Source organism: Puma concolor, chromosome E1, assembly GCF_028749965.1.
Source record: "Puma concolor isolate L17-30 chromosome E1, mPumCon1.1.hap2, whole genome shotgun sequence".
Lineage (NCBI taxonomy): Eukaryota > Metazoa > Chordata > Mammalia > Carnivora > Felidae > Puma > Puma concolor.
The window spans coordinates 31,250,271-31,277,171 of NC_141680.1; the positions used below are offsets into that span (position 1 = coordinate 31,250,271).

The 26,901-nt window shown below is 44.4% G+C and overlaps 1 protein-coding gene across 1 annotated transcript in view; it reads right to left on the reverse strand.

The window, feature by feature from the left end:
• Window positions 1-18,086, reverse strand: part of SCPEP1 (serine carboxypeptidase 1) — a 33,099-nt gene extending 15,013 nt beyond the window's left edge. The window contains exons 1-6 of the mRNA XM_025915717.2: window positions 17,962-18,086; window positions 14,523-14,671; window positions 11,501-11,590; window positions 7,349-7,504; window positions 6,916-6,990; window positions 1,681-1,753 (exon numbers count right to left, since the gene is read on the reverse strand). Coding sequence (XP_025771502.1) covers window positions 1,681-1,753; window positions 6,916-6,990; window positions 7,349-7,504; window positions 11,501-11,590; window positions 14,523-14,671; window positions 17,962-18,028 — 610 coding nt within the window. The 5' untranslated portion in view covers window positions 18,029-18,086. The remainder of the gene's footprint in view (window positions 1-1,680; window positions 1,754-6,915; window positions 6,991-7,348; window positions 7,505-11,500; window positions 11,591-14,522; window positions 14,672-17,961) is intronic.
• Between the last annotated feature and the right edge of the window lie 8,815 nt (window positions 18,087-26,901).

Sequence of the window (26,901 nt, forward strand, 5' to 3'; positions counted from 1 at the left end):
CTGAATCTCAGTTTCATCATCTCCAAAACTGTGATAATAACAGCATCCATCCATGGAGCTGTCATATGTGTTTGCATAACACATTCAAGTGTTGAGCGCTGTTAGGAAAATGATGAGACCGCAGAAAGCAGCGTGTGATTCTAAGTGAGATGGTGAGCTTCATGTCTCTGATCAAGGCTTCTGCAGTTTCATGATGTCCTACAAGGTCCACCCAGGAAGGAAAAACAAATAGCAGCCCTTCTCCTGATGCTAACTCAAGAGCTCCATTTCAGTCCTAGGTAATGCCAAGAATAAAGGCAAAAAATACCATTCCAAGTAGTATCAGAATATCTCGAATCCATTAGGGACACAGCTCTGTGACAAACTACATCCCTACCTTTCAGGGAAAAAAATATTACTTTTTATAAATTACTATTTTTTTTAATGTTTATTTATTTATTTGGAGAGACAGAGCACAAGCGGAGAATGGACAGAGAGCGAGGGAGACACAGAATCTGAAGCAGGCTCCAGGCTCTGAGCTGTCAGCACAGAGCCTGATATGGGGCTGGAGCCCATGAACCATGAGACCATGAACCAAGCCGAAGTTGAACGCTTAACTGACTGAGCCACCCGGGTCCCCATACAAATTACTATTTTTAAAAACTGAGGCATAATCACACATCAGAAATCATAAATCAGGGTCGTGGGTTCAAGCTCCACACTGGGTTCCATGCTGAGTGTGGAGCCTACTTAAAACAAAACCCAGAAATTTTGGTAAATGCAAACACCCATGTAACAACCACCGCAGTGAAGACATAGAACACAGGCAGCCTAGAAAGTTCTTTAGTGTCCCTTTCCAGCTTATTCCCTTCCCTCCTCCAGAGGGTAACTTCTCTTCTAATTTCTAACTTTGTGGTTTGGTCTTGCCTGTGAAGTTACCTTTTGTTAGGTTAGAGTAGTTCTCAACCAGGGACATCTGGAGGTGTTTTTGTGCATCACACTGGGGTGGGTAGACTGGCATCTAACAGGTAGAGATGCTAACATCCAACAATGCACAGGACAGCCCCCACAACAAAGAAATACGTGGCTTAAAATGTCAGTAGCCCTGAGATTTAGAAATCCTGTGTTAGAGTGAACCCCACCAAGGTGACTATTTCAGATGTCGGAAGCCACACCCCAGATGTCTGCATCATAAACAACTCTTATCTGTACTCCCGAAGAGGACACTCAGGTTATGAAACTACATACCTGAGCTATAGGACCTGATGGAAACTCTGTCTCACCACCAATATGAGCAACACACAGGAATTTCACCCCAAACCCTCACGCTAGTGGTGGGGAACAAATGACCAACAGAACTGGGTGTGCATCCTGATCAGGCCACTCACGCTGTGTGTCAGAGAGCAAATTCCATCTCCTCTCTGAGTGTTTAGATGGTCTTCAACTATAAAATTTGATTCTTTTGTTGTAAGAGTCAAATAAGAGAATTCAGTCTGGCCGGCAGAGGTCCATGGTAGGAGCTCCGTAAATGAGTTCTCATCCTCAAACTTCTCAGACACTCCTGGAGCAAATACTTTCTGGGTTGACATCTCTAATGACCCAGAAAATTCTGTTGCCTTGTTCCCTGATCTGGACAACACAGCCCAAAGTCCCAGGGAAGAATAGAGAACGGGAAAGAAGAAATGAAAATTCCGTACTTACTTACAGGGGAGATCCATGAGTCACCCAAAGCAACGCCAGCAAAGTTGCACTGGATGGTCCCTTGCTGAACAGCCTGGAAGAAGAGAAGTCAACATCCTTGCCAAGGGAACCCGATGACCTCCATCCCTTCCTCAGTAGGAGGGGGCCAAGCCTTTATGCACCACCTTTGCCAAGCACAGAAAACTTTTGCCCATCCTTTCCAAGATCCCTTGGGTATCCAAAGACCTCAGATACCCACTAGAGAGCGAGGGTAACTCTTTCCTGCTGCCATATGCAAAGTGAGGAAGAACTGTTTGGGCATCTCTCTACCGGGTGTTTTTTTTTTTTTAAGATTTTTTTTCTTAATATGTATTTATTTATTTTTGAGAGAGCACGAGCAGGCCCCACACTGTCAGTGCAGAGCCCGATGTGAGGCTCGAACCCACAAACCGGGAGATCATGACCTGAGCCGAAATCTAGAGTTGGATGTTCCACGGACTGAGCCACCCAGGCGCCTCCCTCTACTGTTGTTGAAAGAGTGTTGGCAGGATGTGGGTGGGGTCTGGTACAGCCCTTTTCTTTCAGATGGTCACTAGCACCCTTTCCCCCAAGGTCTGTGATTCCTCACAAGGTGCTGGGGGTAGGGGGGTGGGAGGCTTGGGGACAACAATCACTGACCACAGGGCAGTCACTGCGGGGGTGGCAGGCCTCCTCAGGAGATCCTTGGGGGTGGGATGGATGCCTCAGGACTATACTATCATTTGTATAAAAATGAGAAAAAAGAATATACAGTGGACCCTTGATAATAGGTTTGAACTGCACCGGTCCACTCATATGCAGGTTTTTCCCAACAACTACAATAAAGTACTATAAATGTATTTTCTCTTCCTTACGATTTCTTAGTAGCAGTTTCTTTCCTAGCTTACTTTATTGTAAGAATATAGTATAGAATACACGTAATATATGAACGATGTGAATCAACTGTTGAGGTTCTCAGTCAGGCTTGTGGTCAATAGTAGGCTGTGGGTAGTTAAGTTTTGAGACAGCCAAAAAGTTATATGTGGATTTTCCATCGCATGACTTACTTCTATAGAGAAACTGAATCACTATGTTGCACATCTGAAACTAATATAACATTGTCTCAAACAAAAAAACTTTTTTTTGCTTAAAAAAGTTGTATGTGGGGGCGCCTGGGTGGCTCAACCGGTTAAACATCTTACTTTGACACAGGTCATGATCTCACAGTTCGTGGGTTCAAGCCCCACATTGGGCTCTGTGCTGACAACTCAGAGCCTAGAGCCTACTTCAGACTGTGTCTCCCTCTCTCTCTGCCTGCTCCCCCAAAAATAAATAAACATTTAAAAATTTTTTAATTAAAAAAAAATAAAAAGGTATATGTGAAAAACAAACAAGCAAACAAAGTTGTATGTGGATTTTTGAATGAGCAGGTGATGGCTCCTGACCCCCATGTTGTTCAGGGTTAACTGTATGTGAATTAGCTTACGTAGGCACAGAATACCTCTGGAAAGCTACAGAAGCTACTAATAACAGAGGCTGCTTTAGGGGAGAGGGGGAGGCAAGGGTGAGATTTTTTCCAGTATCTTTTACATGTTTTGAATTTTGAATTAGTGCCTGCACAAACTATTCAGAGATCTAAAATAAGAACACAGTGACCATCCTGACTTTGAATGTTAGTAATTACAGAGAAAGAATTATGCATTTATCTGGTTTTCCATAAGGAATTTACTTCATAAGTCACCTAAATAGCCCAGGTGATGGGGGAAAGTTCCAGTTCATAGAATACCAGCTAATGGATGTGAACAAAAAGACAGGAGGAGAAAACCATCATTTTGTAACTCCTAACGATATTACTGACTCACATGAGAATCAAAAATGGATGTAAAACTATTAGGTGAAAGATGGATGAAGAATTAGACATCCATATAGTGTGAAGATAACACCACTCAGGTAACTTTCTATGCAGGCGGAAGGTGAAAGAGTCCAGTGGAAAAATCAGACTAGATTTAGATATTATGTCCTTTCTGATTTGAAGCAAAATGAAGTGCACAGGGGCGCTTGGGTGGCTCAGTTGGTTAAGCATCCGACTTTTTTTTTTTTTTATTTAAAAATAAAATTTTTTTTAATGTTTATTTATTTTTGACAGAGAGAGAGAGACAGAACATGAGCAGGGGAGAGGCAGAGAGAGAGGGAGACACAGAATCCAAAACAGGCTCCAGGCTCTGAGCTGTCACCACAGAGCCTGACACGGGGCTCGAACTCACAGACTGTGAGATCATGACCTGAGCTGAAGTTGGTTACTCAAACGACTGAGCCACCCAGGTGCCCCCCTTTTTTACTTATTTAAATTTTTTTTTAATGTTTATTTACTTTTGACAGAGAAAGAGAGACAGAACATGAGCAGAGGAGAGGCAGAGAGAGAGGGAGAAGCATCCGACTCTTAATTTTGACTCAGGTCACGATCCCAGGGTCAGGGGATTGAGCCCTGCAGGGGTTTCTGTGCTGAGCATGGAGCCTGCTTAAGATTTTCTCTCTCCCTCTTCCTCTGTCCTTCACCCACTCACACTATGTCTCTCAAATAAATAAATAAGTAAATAAATAAAATATTTTTTAAAAGTGAAGTACACATCACGTATATCAGAAAGTGGCAAGTTTTTCTAGAAAGGGCCAGCATTTAAAATATTATAGGGTTTGTAGACCAAACAGCCTGTGTTGCAATTACTCAGTTCTACCACTGTATCGCTAGAGCAGCTACAGGTAATATGTAAACAAATGAACAATTCTAATAAAACTTTATTTGTGGGCATTGAAATTTGAGTTTCATGTAATTTTCACGCATCATGAAATATTACTTTGCTTTTAAACCCTGCCGTTGCACCACCACCACTTGAAAATGTAAAAGCCCTTCTTAGCTCATAGGTCATATAAAATCAGGTGGTGGCAGGGCCTGGGTGGCTGAGCCGGTTGAGTGCCCGACTTTGGCTCAGGTCATGATCTCTTGGTTCGTGAGTTCGAGCCCTGCATTGGGCTCTCTGCTGTCAGTGCAGAGCCTGCTTCAAATCTTATGTCCCCGTCTCTCTGCTCCTTCCCAACTTGTGCATGCATGCGCGTGCTCTCTTTCTCAAAAAATAAATAAACGTTAAAAAAAAAAAAGTGAAGCTCATACAAGCTCACTGTAAACAAACTTAAACACCACAGGAGACAGGAGAAAATGTGGAAAAACTTTCCCCTCTGTCCCACATGCACCCCCTCCACTCACCAGTTCACCACAGTTAAGATGTTACATACGCTTCTCAGCCCTTTCTTTGCTTTCACAAGCTTACACACACACACACACACACACACACACACACACACACACACACACGTATATAGAGATGCATGCATTCTTTTTTTTTTTTTTTTTTAATTTTTTTTTTTTCCAACGTTTATTTATTTTTGGGACAGAGAGAGACAGAGCATGAACGGGGGAGGGGCAGAGAGAGAGGGAGACACAGAATCGGAAACAGGCTCCAGGCTCTGAGCCATCAGCCCAGAGCCCGACGCGGGGCTCGAACCCACGGACCACGAGATCGTGACCTGGCTGAAGTCGGACGCTTAACCGACTGCGCCACCCAGGCGCCCCGAGATGCATGCATTCTTTATGATGGTTGCCCCATCATGGAAGGATACATCTATTTTGTTTAAGTAATCCTCTACAGATAGCCACTGACTTTGTTTTCAGTTGACAGACATTGTAAGCAAGTGTATTAAACATTCTCAACACACAAACACGTGTTAAGAATTCCCACGGGACAGATTCCCGGAACTGAAATTACTGGTCAAAGGGCATATAGACTAAAAGTTGACAGATACTGCCAATGATTTCCATTGGGGAGCCTGGATGCCTCAGTCAGTTGGGCATCCAACTTCGGTTCAGGTCATAATCTCACGGCTCATGGGTTCGAGCCCCGCATCAGGATCCGTGCTGACAGCTTAGAGCTCAGAGCCTCGAGCCTGCTTCGGATTCTGTCTCCCTCTCTCTGACATTCCCCTGCTCACACTCTGTCTCTTTCTCTCAAAAATAAAAAAACATTAAAAAAATTTTTTCTTAATAAAAAATAAATAAATAAATAAAATGATTTACCATTTTAAAATGTTTTATTCATTTCCCTGACTTTTTAACCAAAACTGGGTATCACCAATCTTTTAAATATTTGTAAATCCCATAGATTCGGCTACTAATAAAAGTTGAGCATTTTCCATATGTTCACAGGCTGTTTGCATTTCTTCTATAAATTGCTTGTTTGCATTCTTTGCCAATTCGCAAAGAATATTGTCTTTCTTAGGATATTCTCTTTTTTTGTGGAGTATCAATAAGAATACCTTTCCTATTATATAGATAGATTTTTTTTTCTTGAGACAGAAAGAGAGTGTGCACAGGGAAGGGAGAAGGAGAGAGAGGGAGGGAAGAGGAGAGAGAGGGAGAGGGAGAGAAGGAGGGAGAGAGGGAGAGAGGGAGAGAGGGAGAGAGGGAGAGAGGGAGAAGGAGAGGGAGAGAGGGAGAGAGAGAGAGAGAGAGAGAGAGAGAGAGAGAGAGAGAGAGAATCCCAAGCAGGCTCCACAGTTAGCGCAGAGCCTGATGTGGGGCTTGATACCGTGAACCACAAGATCACAGACCTGAGGCCACTAAGCGTCAGATGCTTAACCAAGTGAGCCATCCAGGCGCCCCTAGATTTTTTTATGTTTTGATTTTTTAATCTATCTACAACTGACGTTTTATGGAAGAAGAAATTCAATGTTACTGGTTTTCAAAGTGAGAGCCATTTGTTTCTGTGCCATTCATTGAATATTGTCTGTTGCCCAATGATTTGAAATGCCATGTTATCATTTCATATGATTCTGCCACATGATCATATCCATGACACATACATGTTACTTACATACACACAGAAGTATATGTAAAATCTGTTTCCGGGTTCTTCACCCTGCTGCATTGAAGTCTGCTGCTAAGCTAGTACCACATTGTTTTACTGTTTTACTCACTGTAGCTTTCTTATAACTCGTTTCATATCCGTTAGGGCAACCTTCACTGTGCTCTTTGAAACTTTTCATGGTTATTATTAGAGATTTAACCTTACTCTGCATGTACAAGGTACCACAAGGTCCTATTCATAATATATTCAATATCAGCTGATATAAAAAGGAACAGAATCAGTTTATCTGAAATGAAAACAAGAAAGACATCTTTCCTGTTACCTTATAAAGTTCTAGACCAATGCCAGCGGCCATTTTGCCTCCATAGGACTCCGAGAAAATGTAGAATGGAATCGTCTAGCAAGAAAAGGAATTTACACAGAATTAAATATCCCGAGTGCATTTTTTTTTACATAAATTAATTTCATATTTCTATTGCATGTAATGGCCAAACAAAAATCTGCTTTTATTGGTTATCTGGTTAGAGTACCAGGCTTATCTGGTTACAGTACCAGGCTCCAAAGTCATTCTTTCAAGCTTAAAACCACCTTGAGAGATGACAGAAACAGAAGGCCACAACCTGATCTCGGGTGCAGAAGGGTTGTCTCTGATAACAGCAGGACATTGAACTCTTGGGGAAATTTAAGTTTATTAGGATGGATGTAACAGTGGGACTGTGAGCGCTTGGCTTAGCTGACCCCGAGTTACAGCTTACCTGGAATTCTTTGTGGCAATCGAAGAAGGTCCTTAGGAGAATCATCATGTCTGACACCACCATGGCGAGGTCTTTGGCATACGCATCACTCTTGTTCACATAACTGAACCCAGTGCCCACAGGGTTATCCACAAATAGGAGACTGGCCGACTGGAGCTACATGTCACATGGGAAAGTCAAGTGTCACCATCGGTCAGTCACCAACTGTCTTTCCACTCTCTTCTATGAGCTCAACAAAACCCACACGCGAGGATATCAGTGTGCTTACAAGCCTACTGCTAAAAGGGATTTCAAAAAATTATAAACATAGGCTACTAAGGCGAAGAAAAGGAGAGGCAAGAAGGAAAGGTTAACATACACGGGGATCAAAACACATAAGCGGTCAGTTTTCACACAATACGGGGTCCTAAATGTAATACGTTAGCTCTGGTAGAACCACGTGGTCCAAGCAACAGCTGGAAGCAGTGAGGGTATGTCCAAGGTCTGAATACCACATATCAGTTTTCTTTAAGGTGAATCCAATTTCCACACCGGCCTGGCCTCCCGGTGCACTACAAGTACGGAATCTATCCTAATACCTCTTCCAAAGAGGCTCAGAGTTACAGAATCTCGATGTGAGTATGGTAAGCTAGGTGTGAATGAGTGGCCAAAGGAATGAAGTCCAAATCAAGAAACTGCCCGGGCCGGGGCCTGAAGGTAGAGTGTACTGGCTCGGATGTTGGAAATGTGGCAGGAGGTGGGCAGAGACCAGGTCATGCCCAGGAATCTGGATCTGGTCTTCTGGGAACTGAAAGACATTAAACTAAGGAGTGATTTGCATTGGAGAGGCACTCTGAAAGCAGCCCCTAGAGAGGATGGAAAAGGGATGAAGGATATTAACAGCACTCGGGTATTCAACATAGAGTCACCACGTGACCCAGCAATTCCACTCGGAAACTGAAAATAGGAACTCAAAACAAATGTTTGTACACCAGTGTTCCTTGCACTGTTCATGAGCGCTAACAGGCAGAAACAACCCAAGTGTCCGTCACCAGATGAACAAACAGAATGTGGCATATCCATACGATGGCCTAGTATTCAGCCTTCAATATATCCTACATGGATGAACCTTGTAAATGTTATGCTAAGTGAAAGAAGCCACACGCCCAAGGTCACACTCTGTATGACGCCATTGTTACAAAACGGCTAACGCAGGCGAGTCTACAGAGACAAAGTTGATGGCACAAAAACAGACACATAGACCAATGGAATAGAATAGAAACCCCAGAACTAGACCCACAAACGTATGGCCAACTAATCTTTGACAAAGCAGGAAAGAGCACCCAACAGAGACAAAGTTGATTCGTGGCAAGTTGCCTAAGGAGAGATTGGTGGTTAACAGCTAAAGGGTATGAGGTTTTCTGGGATGGGAGGCTAGTGAAAATGGTCTGAAATTGAGTGTGGTAATGGTTGTAAAACTCTGAATATACGAAAAGCCATTGAATTGTATACTTTAAATGGGTGAATTATATGGTATGTGAATTGTATTTCAATAAAGCTATACTTTAAAAAATTCATTTTTAGGGGCGCCTGGGTGGCGCAGTCGGTTAAGCGTCCGACTTCAGCCAGGTCACGATCTCGCGGTCCGTTGAGTTCGAGCCCCGCGTCAGGCTCTGGGCTGATGGCTCAGAGCCTGGAGCCTGTTTCCGATTCTGTGTCTCCCTCTCTCTCTGCCCCTCCCCCGTTCATGCTCTGTCTCTCTATGTCCCAAAAATAAATAAACGTTGAAAAAAAAAATTCATTTTTAGGTAAAACTGATTGGATGAGGGGGAGGGTGGGAGAGGGAGGGGCAGGGGAAGATGAGATGGCTCTCTGGTTTCTGGCTCAGGCATCTGATTGGATGGTGGTACCATTTACCACAAGGGACACATGAGAGTTGGCTGGTTTTGTGGGTGGATAGAGGGTCTTGTGTAATAATGAATATGGCCTGGGATATGTCGAACCGGGCACGTACGAGAGACATCCACAAGGAGGCATCTCAGAGGCAAATGGAGAAATAGTTCTTGGGCAAAAAGTTCTGAGCCAGAGATGCTGACTTGGGGGGCATCACCTTCTATGTGTCATTAAAGCAGTTGGAGAGGATAAGGCCGCCCAAAGAACACATAGAAGAGAATGTTACTTAGGACAGGGTACAGGAAACAATATCTAAGACATGGGAATGGCCAACAGTGTAGCAAAGAAATCCAATGAAAAGAATCCCATGAAGGATCTAAAGGGACTTTGGAACTGGGAAGCCAGCACACCCTTGGGGACAACAGCTCCAGCAGAGCTCTGGGGAGAGACTACAGCGGGTCAGGCCAGTGCTTCCCAACCTTGTCACGGCCACAGAGATAAGTGTACTGCATCCTAGAGCTAATGTGCACTGGGTTCCCTAGTAAGTACTCTTTCCTGCCCCCAGCACCCAGCCCCCAGGTGAGAAAGCTCTGGGCTAAGGCATAAATAGGAGGTAAAGACCAGGGGCCACTGGGTGACTCAATCGGTTAAACATTCGACTTCAGCTCAGGTCATGATCTCGCAGTCTGTGGGTTGAGGCCCGCACAGGGCTCTGTGCTGACAGCTTAGAGCCTGGAGCTTGCTTTGGATTCTGTGTCTCTGTCGCTGTCTGCCCCTCCCCTGCTTGTGCTCTCTCTCTCTCTCTCTCTCTCTCTCTCAAAAATAAATAAACATTAAAAATTTTTTTTAAAAAAATAGGATGTAAAGACTAGACAGCAGTAAATACAGGCACACTTTGTTTTACTGCATGTTTTCTTTAACAAATTAAAGGTTTGTAGGCAGCCCTGTGTTGAGCAAGTCTATAGACACCATTTTCCCAACAGCATCTGCTTGCTTCATGTCTCTGTGTCACATTTTGGTAATTCTTGCAATACTTCAAACTGTTTCATTATCACTGTGCTTGTTACAGTGCTCTGTAACCAGTGATTAGGACTCACTGAAAGTTCAGATGATGGTTAGCTGTTTTTAGCAATAAAGTATTTTTAATTTAACGTACATAGTTTTACATGTAACAGACCACGGTATAGTGTAAGCGTGACTTTTCTATGCCCTGGGAAATCGAAAAATTCATTTGACCCGCTTTACTGTAGGTCTGGAAACCAAACCCGCAACGTCTCCAAGGTATGCCTGTATAAAGAATTCTTTCAAGAAAAGGTAGTAGCTGGAGGCGCTTGGTAGTAGGTTGGGAAAAACCTGTGCATGTCTGTAGCCTAGGGAACAGAGAGCCTACAGACGCATAAGGATGTAGAAAGGTACTAACTGTCCAAGTGGAATCTTTGAGAAAGGGGCCCCAGCAGAGAGGGGCCTCGTGTTATTTTGAGATGGGCAGGAGGATAGTAAGGGGCAGGAAGGGGTAGAGAGGACAGGGGACAGCCGGTCACAGGCAATGACTCTGTCCTCTCGGTGAGGCAGGGAGACTGGGCAGACAGGGAGGGAGCAGAGCAGCAGCACACAGCAGAGGGCGGCCACGAGCTCAGGCAAAGCCCACAACCAGGTTGTGGTTTTGCCCGCCAGTGTCTGGCACCCAGGAGCAGGGGCCGAGCAGGTGCACAGTGCGACTGATCCAAGGTTGGGGGTGGCTTGGCTCTTCGGGGAGAAGGATGAAGGAGCCAGGGGTTGAGCAGAGAGGGGTTAGGGCGGGACGTGAAACCAAGAACGAGGGAGGGGGTGGAGACAGAACAAGAGAGACACCGAAAAGGTAGAGGACAAAGGCTCTGAAGTCTTGATGAAGTCAAGAAGCAGGGTAGGAGAGTGGAGAGGGGACAGGATTGGACGTCGTGGCCAGAGGGTGGAATCCTGCGGTCAGACTGCAGAGATGGCCAAATAGGAAATGACAAGGTCCAGGGTGTCTGCTGGAATAGGCTTCGGCCATCAAGTGGATGGAAAGGTCACCGACGTGGGAAGGTAAGAGAGCCAGGGACGGACAAGCTGCCCCCAGAAATGGAAGAAGCTGGCTAGAGCGGAAGCCTAGGGACAAGTGCACAAGGCCCAGGACCCCTGGGGAAGAGGATGGAGCGGGATTGCTTAATCTGTGACCCCACCCAGAATGGGGTAGGGCCAGGTGGGGCTCAGCCTTGGAGAGGCCACAGGGCAGTTTCAGTCAGGCTGTGCTCACTGTACCCAGGTAGTTCTTCGTGGTTTGAGATCACTGTCAAGGGGCCCAATTTCCTCAAAGTTTCCAAATCCAGTGCTGGAACCGCCCGGACCACCCTGTGGAAGAGAAAATAAACAACAAAATAAGCCCAGAGAAAACATTAGTCAAATCTTGGTCATTATAACAATGACCACATTCACTCTAAATGATTTAGGATTTAGTGCTGGCTCGGTCAACATTCTACGAAAGACACAACTGACCTGGTGAACCAGGGGGTCTGTAACGACAGAGCCCCTGGTAACTGCTGAAGTCTTTCTAAAGGGAAAAGACTCAGGGACACCTGTCTGGCTCAGTCAGTAGAGCATGCGACTCTTGACCTTGGGGTTGTGAGTTCAAGCCCCATGTTGGGTGTAAAGATTGCTTATAAATAAATAAATAAATAAATAAATAAATAAATAAATACACCTGGCTTACGAGCCCCAAAAGGAATTTTCTTACCTCTGATCCTCTGAGACTGAGTCCTGACCCGCCACGGGGCACGCTGGGCACTGACCTTCAAAACACCTTGGCCAACCCCTCTCATCTCCAAGATGAACAGTAAGGCCCAGGTAAGGGACATGGCAATTAGGGGTCCATTTTGCCAGGTCTGGACCTGGGGCCCTGTGACTCCTCACCCCACCACCTCTCCTCTGTCCCTGCAGACCAACAAGGGACGCAGACTGAAGGGCAGTTTGATCATGTGGATCCTGGGATATAATTTAGTAAATGTCGAAGTCCCAGGGCAGGAAGGACTCAATACTGTGTGCATCCAGGGCCAATGGCAGGGCAGGACTGTGAGCAGAACTCAGTGCCGGGGCATTGTCAGTTGAGCATCCGACTTCAGCTCAGGTCATGATCTCACAGCTTATGAGTTCTAGCCCCGCCTTGGGTTCTGCGTTGACAGCTCGGAACCTGGAGCCTGCTTCGGATTCTGTGTCTCCCTCTCTCTTTGCCCTTTCCCCACTCATGCTCTCTCTCTCTCTCTCTCTCTCTCTCTCTCTGAAAAATAAATAAACATTGGGGCGCCTGGATGGCTCAGTCAGTTAAGTGGCTGACTTCAGCTGAGGTCATGATCTCACGGTTCGTGAGTTTGAGCCCCGCATCGGGCTCTGTGCTGACAGCTCAGAGCCTGGAGCCTGCTTCGGATTCTGTGTCTCCCCCTCTCTCTGTCCCTCCCTGTTTGCACTCTCTCTCCCAAAAATAAATAAACACTTAAAAATAAATAAATAAACAAACAAACAAACATTAAAAAAATAATAAAATAAAATAAAATGTTGGCAACTATTCCAGATAAAACAATAGGAAGGTTTTGCAACTTCTGAAATTCAATGGTTTTTAAATTCCTGAGAGCCCAGAAGGTGCTTGAGCGGCAAGCATGTGACAAAGGGAAGGCGGCCAGGGTAGGACCCGGCCTACACTCCAGCCCTTCTGCTTTCCACTTGGGCTCCGTATAGAAGTTTTCACTTGACGGTGGTAAGAGTCCTGCTGATGAAGAAAAAGTTGAAAAACCTTAAAATCCCTCAGATTAAAAAACAAAGCCCAGGGGCGCCTGGATGGCTCTAATGGTGGGGCACCTGACTTAGGCTCAGGTCATGATCTCGCAATTCATGGGTTCGAGCCCAGTGTCGGGCTGTGTGCTGACAGCTTGGGGTCTGGAGCTTCTGGTTCTAAGTCTCCCTCTCTCTCTGCCCCTCACCCGCTCACACTCTGTCTGTCTGTCTCGCTCTCTCTCAAAAATAAATAATTTTTTTAATTAAAAAAAATAATAAACAAACAAACAAACAAAAACCAAAGCCCAGAAAACGGAACCCTGCAGCATCTCTACCTACAGCAGCCCTGGGTGGACAGAAGGGCACTGGGATACACTCGTGGCATCTTCTTCTCAGACACTTTTACATCTGCACCCTCGGGCCAGGCCTCACCTCCAGCACTCAAAGGAGACAGTTGTGATAACGCCCCCTTTCCGCACAGGGCTCACCTGCACTCTGTCTCATCGGGAGAGTCCGCCAGGGCTAGCTGAGGAGGCCAAGCCCAGGGCACCAGCAGGGTGCTCGTGAATACTGACATTTTGGGAGGAAGTGACACGTGCATCCCATGGAGAGGAGTACCCTGACACCCTATTTACTGGTGCGCAACCTGGCGCCCAATCTGGGCCATACCGCCAGTTTCCAGAAGCTGAAGCAAAACTATGTTCGTCAACCCCCCCCTAAAGGCTGGTCTTCCAGGTGGGTGTGGGCCACCTCTAGGCAAATATTTTAGGAATGCAAGAGAGGATCCTCTGCCTGCCCCCCAAAGCTGCCTCCAACCGGTTCCCAGCCTTCCATCCTACAATCAGAGCTCAAGATTAAAACCCAAACACACTCAGGGAGGATAGGACCCAACACTGAATTCTAAGATACAAAAGGCTGAGTCCTTTCAAAAGGGGGCTTTTCTGGGGGCAAGGAGTTAGGGTCTAGGAAGGACTAGGAGAAGAGACAAAGAGAAAGGGCTGCTCGGGAACCTTTCTGAACACTTGTCAGCATTTAGTCACAGGGGTCTACAGGAGCTTCCGCTAAGGCATCCTGCCACTGACTGGACTCAATATAATGTTTATTTACTTTTGAGAGAGAGAGGGAGAGACAGAATATGAGTGGGGGAGGGGCAGAGAGAGAGGGAGACAGAATTCAGGCTCCAGGCTCCGAGCTGTCAGCACAGAGCCCGACATGGGGCACGAACTCACAGACCATGAGATCATGACCTGAGCTGAAGTCGGACACTTAACTGACTGAGCCACCCAGGCGTCCCTTGACTGGGCTCAATATAAAAAGACCTCTGCAAAGGCTAGCACCCCTCACTCTCTGATTTGGCCTCTCAGCATACCATTGTCTTTGCCTGCCTCAGGAGGACACCAAACCCCACCCCCAGCCAGAAACCCCCCAGATCAGTCCTTCCCCCCTGAGCGGTGAGCTTTTACGAGACAGCAAAGTGGTAAGAGGGGAAAACCGGGCCAGGCAGCCAGGCCACTTTTACCTGAAGCCACATGACCAGAGGGAGTTCTGAGAAGTTCTTGCAGGGGTTAGTTGCGTAATAGAGCCACCAGAACATGTGGGCATCCTTGCGGACAGTCACATAATCCCACACTTCCTTTCCTTCCTCTGCGGGCCAGTCAATGACTGCTCCTGAAACAGAAGCACAACGTGATTTTCCTGAAGGTCAACCATCCAGGTAAATTCCAAGGCTGTAGAGATGGCCATGCTAAGCTAGAGATGACGTGGTTTATATTTTTGGCAAGGTACTCACTCTAATATAGTGGGGAGATAAGGAAAAGACACTTCAGTTGTGAAAAAAACAAACCAAACTTACTAGTGGCAGAGGAGATTGGGGGCTTTCACTTTTTCCTCTGCACGGTCTGTAATATTTGAATTTTTAACAGTAGGCATGAACACTTTTACAATTGTTTTTTCTTTTTTTTTTTTAACTTTATTTTATTTATTTTAAGATAGAGAGAGAGAGAACACAAATGGGGTAGGGGAAGAGGGAGAGAAAATCCCAAGCAGGCTCTGCACTGATAGCGAAGAGCCCCATGCAGGGCTTGAACTCATGAACCTCGAGATCATGACCTGAGCCGAAGTCACTTAACCAACTGAGCCACCCAGGCACCCCCACAATTCTGTTTTAAAAAGCGAGAGAGATTTACATTTTGGGGAAAAAAGGAAAAAATCTCAAAATGCAAGATGCTAGCCTTTGTGTCTCATTTAATGTATTATTAAAGAGGTATCCCAAATTAGAGAGACCAAGAGTCACTATATAATATTGGGGCAACTGTTAGCTTTTGTGAAGGAAAAAAAAAAATCTAAGTCTTTAAAAAAAAAAATGTTATGTTTATTTACTTTTTGAGAGAGAGAGAGACAGAGAGAGCAAGCTGGGGAGGAGCAGAGAAAGAGAGAGGGAGAGAGAAAAATCCCAAGCAGGCCCAGTGCTGTCCACGCAGAGCCAGTCAAGGCACTGGAATTCAAGAACTGTGAGATCATGACCCGAAGTGAAACCAAGAGTCGGACGTTTAACTGACTGAGCCACCCAGGTGCCCCCACAAATGTAGGTCCTTACTTAACACTCTAAACCAAAATAAATTTCAAGTGGATAAAGTATTTCAATTCTAAAATTTTGATATTAAAAATAATATGAAAATATAATTGAATGTTTTTCTGATCTCTGGATGGGGAAATGATGTAGGCATACCCCACAGATATAAAGAAAACTATCAACAGAGTTGAGGACAGAAACTTGTTACATTTTCTGTACAATAAAATTTATGTACATCAAAAATAAAATCGGGGCGCCTGGGTGGCTCAGTCGGTTGGGTGTCCGACTTCGGCCCAGGTCACGATCCCGTGCTTGGTGGGTTCGAGCCCCATGTGGGGCTGTGTGCTGACAGCTCAGAGCCTGGAGCCTACTTCAGATTCTGTATCTGTCTCTCTCTCTACCCCTCCCTTGCTTGCACTCTGTCTGTCTCCCAAAAAGAAAATAAATATTAAAAAAAATAATAATAAAATAAAATTAAAAGGCAAACAAAGATCTGTGACAAATATGCACAACAGCAATTTTCTTTACTTGTATAGATCAATTTTTTTTTTTTACTTTTTTTAACGTTTTTATTTTATTTTTTGAGAAGCAGAGACAGACAAACGCTTAACTGACTGAGCCACCCAGGCGCCCCATTGCGTAGATAAATTGAAAACAGGAAGACCCTGGGGCGCCTGGGTAGTTCAGCTGGTTAAGCCTCTGACTCTTGATTTCAGCTCCACCTCACGGTTAGCGGGTTTGGGCCCGGAGTCAGGCTCTACACTGACAGCTTGGAGCTTGCTTGGGATCCTCTCTCCCTCCCTCTCTACCCTACCCCTTCCCTGCACTCACCCCACCTCTCTCTCAAAATAAATAAACTTAAAAAGGGTTAACATCACTAATATTCATATATGAAAAGTAAAGCAATATGAGGTCACTAAAAAAATCTTCGCTTATTTGATAGACAACAAAATAATGGCGGGTGCTCAATGTCCACAAGGAGGCTGGAGACCGGCCCTCAGCACTGTTGGCCAGAGTGCACACAGCATCACTTTTCGGGAAGGCAGTCTGGCTTTCCAAATAGCAAAAGAAAGATATTCCATAGATTAAAAGTCATATATATACATGTACATCCTTCAATCCCGCAGCTCCAATTTTCCTTAGTTATCTTTGTAGCATCTGCAAAATAGGTATCAGAAAAGAGTAAGTTATGCACATTTTCTATGTCACCTTTGCTAAAGTAACAACTCTCAAGTTACAGTTGTTTTTCTCAAATACCCTCTGAGGGTGAAAAAAAAAAAAAAGGCCAATAATGTGCAAAGATGATGAGAGGCCACCCTCGATGATGGGCATTTCCTGCCTTCCACTTCCTCTTTTCTTAAATTCCAAGCCCCCGTGACAAGGAAAGCAACAAAAACTGGTCTCAAAAGAAAAGAAGGGAGTAGATGAGGAGACAAAGGGGTTTTGTAACTGATTAAGAAAACCAGAAAGTGGCTTGAGGGGCAGAACAGAATGGCTAGATCATAGATGTGGCTGTAAGATTAGAGGCACGGGTGACAGAAGATCACACTACCTCCTGGAAAGTAACAGATACGGCCTGGGTCCCTTTTGACTTAATGGCTGGCACTCCTCCCTTCCTTGGCAGTGAGCACTGTTAAAATTTGGGGGGGGGGGGGGGATGGACAACCTATTTGACAACATTTTCCAGACCCAAGCTGAAGGGCCAGAGTATACCCAGTTACACAAGGAAAGAGGAGGAATGTGAAGCAACCCGCCTCAAGTCACAAGGCAAGTTTGCGGCCAGTTCCAGTTCCCAGATCTGGATTCAGACCACAAGACATTTTGCTGAAACACTGAAAATCAATTTCCAAGTCATCCTGTTAAACACGAATTTGTTCTTGTCAAAAAGAATCGCAGTGAAGGGAGATGTTATCCTGTCTGTACGGATCAAGTAGAGAGAAAAAGCCCTTATCTCAATGAAACGTCCCATTCGAGGTAGGACTTTTCAGGGTCCTTTGGACCGCATGTTTCAGCCCAAAAGAAAAAGTCCCCATAATCCCACTTAGCAGCCAATCACGGCAGGAAAAGGGAGGTGGATTTAGGATCGTGGTAACCTCACCCACCAGCAGTTTCCCCAACTCAAGTAATTTGCACAATTGCTCCTAGCTAGGCGTAGGGAAGAGAGGAGCACCAGACTATTCAGCGCCAGGAAGGGGTACTAAAAGCACTTAGTATTTTATCTTAAAAAAGAAAAAGAAGAAAAAAAGAGCTAGGTCCTAAAGCAGTTTGATCACGGAAGGTAGAAACGGGGAAAGGCATTTGCTCTAAAAAGCACAAACCCACTAACAGACTCTCATCCCTGGAGAAGGATGCACCGGCCTCTGGTGCACTTTCTTCCCGAACCTACCGGTACTCAGGCCCAGCAGCAAGAGCAGCAGCAGCACCACGGGAGAGGTCCTCGGCACCAGCTCCATGGCGAATACGGCGCGGCGACACCAGCCGGAGGCTGAACCCTGCGCCCCACCACGTGACGGCAGTGGGTGGGACCTGGCTGCGACCGGGGCCTGGGCTGGCCCTGAGGCGTGGGCGGGGCCTGAGGCGTGGGCGGGGCGTGGGCGGGGCCTGAGCGGCTCGCTGCTGCTAGTGTCCGGCGGGCGTTCTGCTGGGCCTCCCGACCGCGAGCCAGGCAGCGGCGGTCTAGGTGCTCTGTCTGTCTGCCCCACCGCTACCTCCTTTGCCGTTTTGGGGACGGATCAGAGAGGCTGAGGCGTTTAATACATTTGTTTGACTTGGGTCGTGGGACAGGACTGAGACGCTGCGAAGAAATGGCGAGAACCGTCCTTCCTGCCCCGCTCATCTCTTCCCTCCCCAGCAACAGGGCTGACATTTCAAAAGCTAGTGCATCTACCTCCAAACACATGACGCTTGAACCCGCTGGTCGTTGAAAACTGCGATTCCATTTTCATAGACTTATCTTTAAAGTTATTTTGACTATAAAATTACATATATTATGAACATTTTGGAAATTAAAAAAAAATTTAGATCCTACGAAACAAACCATTGTTGGCATTGGGATATATTTTTCTTTAGTCTTCATCGTTTTAAGTACAATAATAAAAAGAATTATTGTTTTTTTCTGTGTTGATAATTTGTCAATAGTATTCTGTGTTAACATTGTCTTCACAAGTCATTTTATTTTTCTAATTTTTAAACCAACTTTATTTTTTTAAGTTTATTTATTTTTAATGTTTGTTTATTTTTGAGAGAGAGAGTGTGAGAGTGGAGGAGGGGCAGAGAGAGAGGGATAATCTCAAGCAGGCTCCCTGCGGTCAGTGCAGAGCCAGATGTGGGGCTCGAACTCACAAACTGTGACATCATGACCTGAGTGGAAATCAAAAGTTGGTTGCTTCGTGGACTGAAACCCTGGGCACCCCACAACAGTCATTTAAGAGAGGGAATTACAGGTTTGGGAAGGGGAAAGGAGGAAAAGAATGGTAGGATTGTTTTGTGTGTGTGTGTGTGTGTGTGTGTGTGTGTGTGTGTGTGTGTGTGTGTGAAAAGGTTTTGGTTTTTTTTTTTTTTTTTTTCTGAGTATACTGAATAACTCACCTTGTAGAGCTAGGAAACAGGGTAATACAAGGACAGTATGAGAGTAAGGCTGCTGCCATATATTCTATTTCAAACATTCACTTGACAGAAAACAAAACAAAAACAAAGTGCACGTGACAACTCCTTTTCCTGCTCCCCTCTGCATCCCTCTCCCCCTGCCTGTCTTAAGTGGACAGATGTTTTTATCTGCAGCGTTGTGGAATGACAGTCCTGCCAGTGAAGGGCAAGCCCACTGAGATTTGGGCCAGAGAAAAGAATTAGGCAACTGGGTTCTCTGGGGTGCTCTGGGAATGTGTAAAATGCCATTACGAGGGTATTGGGGATAAGCCCGTAGAGGAACGTTAGAAAGATACACATCCAAGTTACACCCTTAGTCAAACAGAAATAACTGTGTTACAAACATTATTTTAAGCTTTTCCTTATCTAAAGCTTCCAAGTTGGGGATGCTTGGGTGGCTCAGTCAGTTGAGCATCCCACTCTTGATTTTGGCTCAGGTCATGATCTCGAGGTTTGTGAGACTGAACCCCATGTCAGGCTCCTCACTGAGCATGGGCTCTGCTTAAGGCTCTCTCTCTCTCTCTCTCTCTCTCTCTGCCTCTCTCCCCTGCTCATGGGTGCTTTCTCTCTCTCTAAAGAAAAAAAATTTTTTTAAGCATTAAAAAAAATAATAAAGCTTCCAAGTTGGTCTCTGTCACCAGAGCTTTAAATACTCTTAACCATTACATTATAGCTAGACTTTCAGGGTTTCATGTCTTCATTGTAAAAATAAGGCTATAGTAAATATATTTTTCCATATGGTATTTTTCATATTTGGGATTAATTCTCTAAAATAAAATAGAAGTGATAACCATTGCATAAAAGTCGACAAACATTATTATATAACTTTTAAGCATGGGATGGGCTTATATGGTATGGAGATACAGGTAAGGGCCAGGCAACTGCCTGATAAAACAATGGTGTAAAATCAACTAGAAACTATGGTTGCCCCCTGGGGGATAAAACCTCAGACATTGACAGGGAAGGAACATAAGGTAATTTCCTGAAGTAATGGTAATGTATATAGGTGTGTTGAACCAGTAAGATTCAACTGAGTAAGTTTTTTTTTTTTAAGTTTTATTTATTTAAGTAATCTCTACACCCCACACGGAGCTCAAACTCACGACCCCAAGTTCAAGGGTCCCACACGCCTCCAACTGAGCCATCCAGGCATCCCTCAACTGAAAGAAATTTTAAAGATCTTGTTGGCTGTATTCAATGATACATGAATCTCATAGCATACCGTCTAGGAGATAGAAAGAAAGGGGATCCAAGGAGCTATACAAAATGGAAGGCCTTTGTAGGCAGAAACCTCTGGACACGGAAGTTACGAACAAAAGAAAAGAAAGGATTGCTTCAGGCAAGGCTTTTCTTGGGGTGGGGGAAGCGAGTTATCACATAGGTTACTTAACTAGAGCTTACCAGGAAATTCTAATTTGGCTATTAAAGATCACATTCCTGGGGTACCTAGGTGGCTGTCAGTAGAGCTTGTGACCCTCCATCTCAGGGTTGTGGGTTTGAGTCCCACGTAGGGTGTAGAGAATACTTAAAAATAAAACCTTAGGGGGCACCTGGGTGGTTCAGTTGGTTAAAGGTCCAACTTTTGATTTTGGCTTAGGTCACAGTCTCATGGGTTTGTGGGTTTAAGCCCCACATCAGGCTCTGCGCTGCCCCCCAGCTGATTTGTGACAAAGTTTTTTGGAGGAGTGAGAATTCTTGCCCCTTCAAAGGTCCTTTGAGCTGATATACAGCTAGATATATATACAGATTAACAGGAGAAAATCAAATGTAACAGCACACATACAGGGAATCCACACAGACATGGAAATTCCAGAGACAAGCAAAATGAGGTACATATGTCATACTGAACCGAGGAGAAAGGGCTAAGGGTCTGGCACTTCAGAGGAAAGGATAAGAACCATAAGAAGAAGAGCAGATAGAAGGTAATTAGGTGGGGCAATGCCCCACCATACAGATGGGTCCCTCAGATAAAGTTGGTCCCTGCTAATAACCCTTATTCTGGGAAAGACCCCCAAGTTAGATTCTTCTATGTAGTTAAGGGAGGGGCAAATTTTCTCTTGAGCCCATAGGGTCTCAATTGCCTTCGACTCAAAATAATCTTCATGTCAAAGTGGCCCATCTTGGGGTGACCTGTGGACACGCCATACATGGGGACAACCATACATGTCCACACCTGTGGCATGTAGTACATGCCATGTGCTACTGTGGGAAGGGCAGAGAGAGAGGGAGACTCAGGAGCCAAGCCCTGAGATGGTGACTGAGCCAAAGTCAGACACTTAACCTACTGAGCCACCCAGGCGCCCCTCTCCTATAACATTCTTTAATTTCTTTTTCAATGTTTATTTATTTTTGAGAGAGAGAGACAGAATGCGAGCAGGGGAGGTGCAGAGAGAGGGAGACACAGAATCTGAAGCAGGCTCCAGGCTCCAAGGTGTCAGCACAGAGCCTGACTCGGGGCTGGAACTCACGAACCATGAGATCTGAAGTCAGATGCTTAACCGACTGAGCCACCCAGGCGCCCCTAGCATTCTTTTTTTTTTTTTTTTTTTAATTTTTTTTTTTTCAACGTTTATTTATTTTTGGGACAGAGAGAGACAGAGCATGAACGGGGGAGGGGCAGAGAGAGAGGGAGACACAGAATCGGAAACAGGCTCCAGGCTCCGAGCCATCAGCCCAGAGCCCGACGCGGGGCTCGAACTCCCGGACCGCGAGATCGTGACCTGGCTGAAGTCGGACGCTTAACCGACTGCGCCACCCAGGCGCCCCGCCCCTAGCATTCTTGAAATGACAAAATCATAGAAACGGAAAGCCTTGCAGTGGCTGTAACAGAGCAACAGGAAAGATCATTGTGATGATGGAATTGCTCTGTATTTTGATTGTATCAATGTCAATGTCCTGGTTATCACTGGGGCAAAGGTCACATGGATCTCCCTGTACTATTTTCTACAACAGCATGTGACTCTATAATTATCTCATACTAAAAAAACTTAATTTGAAAAAGGACAGCAAATAGAAACATAAAATATATACTTCTCTGCTCCTTGCCCTTTCATTATATCCTAGGCACATTTCCATGGCAATGTATTTGGAACTACCTCAATAGGGGTTTAACTGAATACATTTTGATACAGCGGAATTCTATACAACCATTGGACGTACACTAATTTTATTCAATTAAATCCCCGTCGATGATTATTTGTTTCTCGTTGTTTGTTTTTACAACGTTTCAGCAAACATGACGCAGGAGGCTTTGCACATAGTATTAGTCTATCTGTAGGATAAATGCCTAGATGTGGAATTGCCAGGTCAAAGGGTATCTGAATTTATAATTTAGACAAGTGTTTAGAAACTTCTAAAGGGTAATTTGAAAAAAGCATAGGTCCTTTCTATAAATTTTTGTAGTCACGAACATGGCAAAATACAGATAAGCACACAGAATTGGGTACCTACCACCCAGCCTTATTAAAATAATTTAATACTTTGTTTCAGACTCTTAGATTACATTAGATTCAATTGGATTATAGCTAAGGTTAGATCTGACTCTTAGAATTACAGTGTAGTGTCAACCCTTTGTCATCACGCCTGGTTCCCATAGTAGAGGGAATGGTGACATTTGACTATCTCCAGGAAGGAAACAAGAATAGTCATGCAAGGACTTAAAAGCCACCTGCTGCTTAAGTACCTTTTCACTTTTGGAGCAGCAGTCTTCAGACTGGGGGCAAGTAAGTGCTGAAGAGTACCCAAACACTTTCTTTTCTTTTTTTAAACTGGCTTCTGGATTTATATCTGATTTTTTTTCTTTTTTCTTTTTTTTTTTTACCCAAACACTTTCTAAGGTGAAACAGGACTGCGTGGTTTTAAGAGAATCAGATTATACATCTCTTTTTTTCACTTGAACTTCTTCCTTTTTTTTTTCTTTTTAAGTTTATTTCTTTTGAGAGAGAGAGAGAGAGAGAGAGAGAGAGAGAGAGACGGGGGAGGGGCAGAGAGAAAGGGAAAGAGGGAATCCCAAGTAGGCTCTGGGCTGTCAGTGCAGAGCCTAATGCAGGGCTAGATTCCAGTAACCTGTGAGATCATGACCTGAGCCAAAATCAAGAGTCAGACGATTAACCAACTGAGCCACCCAGGCACCCCGAGATTCTGCATTTTTTAAAATATTTATTTATTTATTTATTTATTTATTTATTTATTTATGAGAGAGAAAGAGGGAGCACAAGCCAGAGAGGGGCAGAGAAAGAGGGAGCCAGAGGATCCCAAGTGGGCTCTGTGCTGGGGTACCTGAGTGGCTCAGATGGTTAAATGTCCGACTTTGGCTCAGGTCATGATCTCACAGTTTGTGAGTTTGAGCCCCATGTCGGGCTCTGTGCTGACAGCTCAGAGCCTGGAGCTTACTTTAGATTCTGTATCTCCCTCTCTCTCTGTCCCACCACCTCTTGCACTTTCTCTCTCTCTGTCTCTCTCAAAAATAAATAAACATTAAAAAAATTAAAAAAAAAAGCAACCGAAGTGGGCTCTGTGGTGCCAGCAGACAGCTTGATGTGGGGCTCAAACTCCTGAACCATGAGATCCTGACCTGAGCTGAAGTCAGACACTTAACTCACTGAACCACCCAGACCACTCACTTTCATTTTTTAAAGACAATTTCACGGGGTAAAGAGTTTCAAGGTCACAGTATTTTTCTTTCAGCATTAAAAAAAAAGTTTTTGATACTTATCTATTTTTGAGAGAGAGACAGAGTGAAAGCGGGGGAGAGGCAAAGCAGGCTCCAGGTTACAAGCTCTGAACTTGGGGCTGTCAGCACAGAGCCTGACAAGGGGATGGAACCCACAAGCTGTGAGATCATGACCTGATGCTTAACTGGCTGAGCCACAGGTGCCCCTCTGTGTCTCATTTAAGATAGCTCCTATTACTGTGTCTTCAAGTTCACTAATCTTTTCTTTTTCATCTGTGAATCTTTTTTTTTCAATGTTTACTTATTTATTTATTTTGTAGGAGACAGAGAGAGGGAGGGAGGGACAGAGAGAAAGGATCCCAAGTTGGCTCTGCACTGTCACCACAGAGCCTGACATGGGGCTCAAACCCAACAACTGTGAGGTCATGACCCGAGCTGAAATCAAGAGTTGGACACTCAACAGACTGAGCCACCCAGGCGCCCCCACTTGAACTTCTTCCTAAAGCTGATTGCCTGAGAATGTGATGGCACTGTTTCTGTTCTCCAAAGTAAAAGTATCTTTTTCTCTCTCCTGCCTCCATCTATGTAGCCTTACTGGCACCTACTATACTTGGTTATTTGTTTGTACCAGGTTTATTAAATTTAGATTAACTTTAGGGAAAACTGTAGTGCATTCTACAGTAAATAATGGACAAGGCAGCAATCATTGATACATAAAATCTAGTAATGCCCTGACCTTGAGAAAACGGCTTCTTTCTATTGGGATCAACTCCTTTCTCTTAGATATTGATACTCTCTTTCAAGCAGTCAAGTGAGTGCTTATAAACATAATTGATTTTGACTATCAAATTAAATTGCTAGTAAATCTGTAACAGTTCAAACGTCCACCATCTCTCTACCCATGAATATTCAAGTCTTTGATTACAATTCTCATTTTTTACCCATTTCATCTCATTTAGCTCCATAAACCAAGCACCTCTAAATGTAAGATTAAGTGGTGTAGTCATCCCTTAAGTCTCAGTGGAGCTGTCCCAAATATTGAGAAAGTGAATGACTCTAGCGACTGGGCAAACGCTCCTTTTGGATGTCAGGTGATTCCCAATTCTTTGTTTTTAACATTATGCAACATAATTGAATTGTTGGCTGATGGAGTACTGAAAATAAATTTTTTAAGTGTTTTTCTTTATTTTTGAGAAAGAGAGAGAGAGAGAGAGAGAGAGAGAGAGAGATTTTGAGTGGGGGAAGGGCAAAGAGAGAGGGAGACAACAGAATCTGGAGCAGGCTCCAGGCTCTGAGAAGCTGTCAGCACAGAGCCTGACGCGGGGCTCAAACTCACAACCGCGAAATCATGACCTGACCGAAGGTGGATGCTTAATTTAAGGGCTTGAGCCACCCAGGTACCCCTGAAAAAAAATTTTAAAGGAAGATCTCTAGGAAACTTTAGCATGTAACTTGGAAGGAGTTTAAACAACTGGCTGACATTGCCAACGACATAAGGCCTTCTATTTTTTTTTTTAATGTTTATTTATTATTTCTGAGAGGGGGGAAAGAGAGTGCATGCATGTGTGAGTCGGGGAGGGGCGGAGAGAGGATCCAAAGCAGGCTCTGTGCTGACAGCAGAGAGCCCTATGCAGGGCTCGAACTCAAGAACAGTAAGATCATGACCTGAGCCCAAGTCAGACGTTCAGCCAACTGAGCCACCCAGGCGCCCCAAGCCCTTCTAGTCTTACCCACTTATATAAATGAACAAGTTTTCTCAGGATTTTACATCTATAAAAACAAAAAAATCGATCTAGAATCAATGTGGAGCCCTGTCTCATTTAGCAATATTCATCCAGAAAGACTTGACCTAATAAATAAAAAAAAAGGTAGCTCCATTTCGTTAATAGATGTCTCCATGTCCATTTTATTTTCCCTGTTTAATAATTATGTACCAAAATGTGTGATGTTTTATGCTATTTTGATCAGTTGTGTACCATTCATAACAGTAATAATAACTCAAATCAGAAGATCTACAGCATTAGGGTTACAGGAAAATAAAATTTCCCAAAAAATTTTCTTTCAATGTGTCCACTGACTACAAAATATTAGCATTTACTAGTCCAGTAACCTTGGGTTAGTTACTTAATCTAAACCCTTTTTTTTTTAATCTTCAAAATGGGAATAGTAATAGTTCATAATTCATATCTTTGTCATGAAAACTAAAGGAATTAATATGCTATGTGAACGGATGGAATGGAAATTTGAATGATGTACACTTTATGATTTACTTACCTAGTGGTTAATAAGGGGGCTTATTTTTATATTTTAAAATATGGATGGGACACCTGGGTGGCTTAGTCGGTTGGGCATCTGACTTAGGCTCAGGTCATGATTTGGTGATTCATGAGTTCGAGCCCCAGGTTGGGCTCTGTGCTGACAGCTCAGAGCCTGAAGCCTGCTTCAGATTCTGTGTCTCCCTCTCTCTCTGCCCCTCCTCCACTTGCGCTCTGTGTCTCTCAAAAATAAACATTAAAAAAATAAAAATAAAATATGGATGGTGGTAGGTATTACACCGATAAGGTCTTTCAATTCCACTAGGCACATGTAAAGGAGTGACAAGTGGTTTTATTTTAAACGTATATTTACAATATACCAGGAAATGCATCTTTTCCAACTCTTTACCAACGAAAAAATTGTCAAATGTATTGGGAGTAACTGCTTTTTTGAAATTCTTTCCCATATATAAGCAAATATCTTAGAAGACAACGACTGAGAAGTGCTTGTTTATCCAGAGAGTTGCCTAAATTTCGACCCTGCATAGAGCTCAGTGGGAAAGGAATGAAGGCATTTATTTCACTTATGCCCTTCCCTAGCCCAGCGATGAGCAAAATTGAATCGACTCAACCCCGCTCCGCGTTCTTGCGGGTCACGGGAGCCTGCAGTAGCCACTGGCAGCCAATAGAGGGCACACGTTAAAAGGCCCCAGGGGGCGGGCCGCCGAGCACGCCTCTTGGTAGCCCTGTGGTG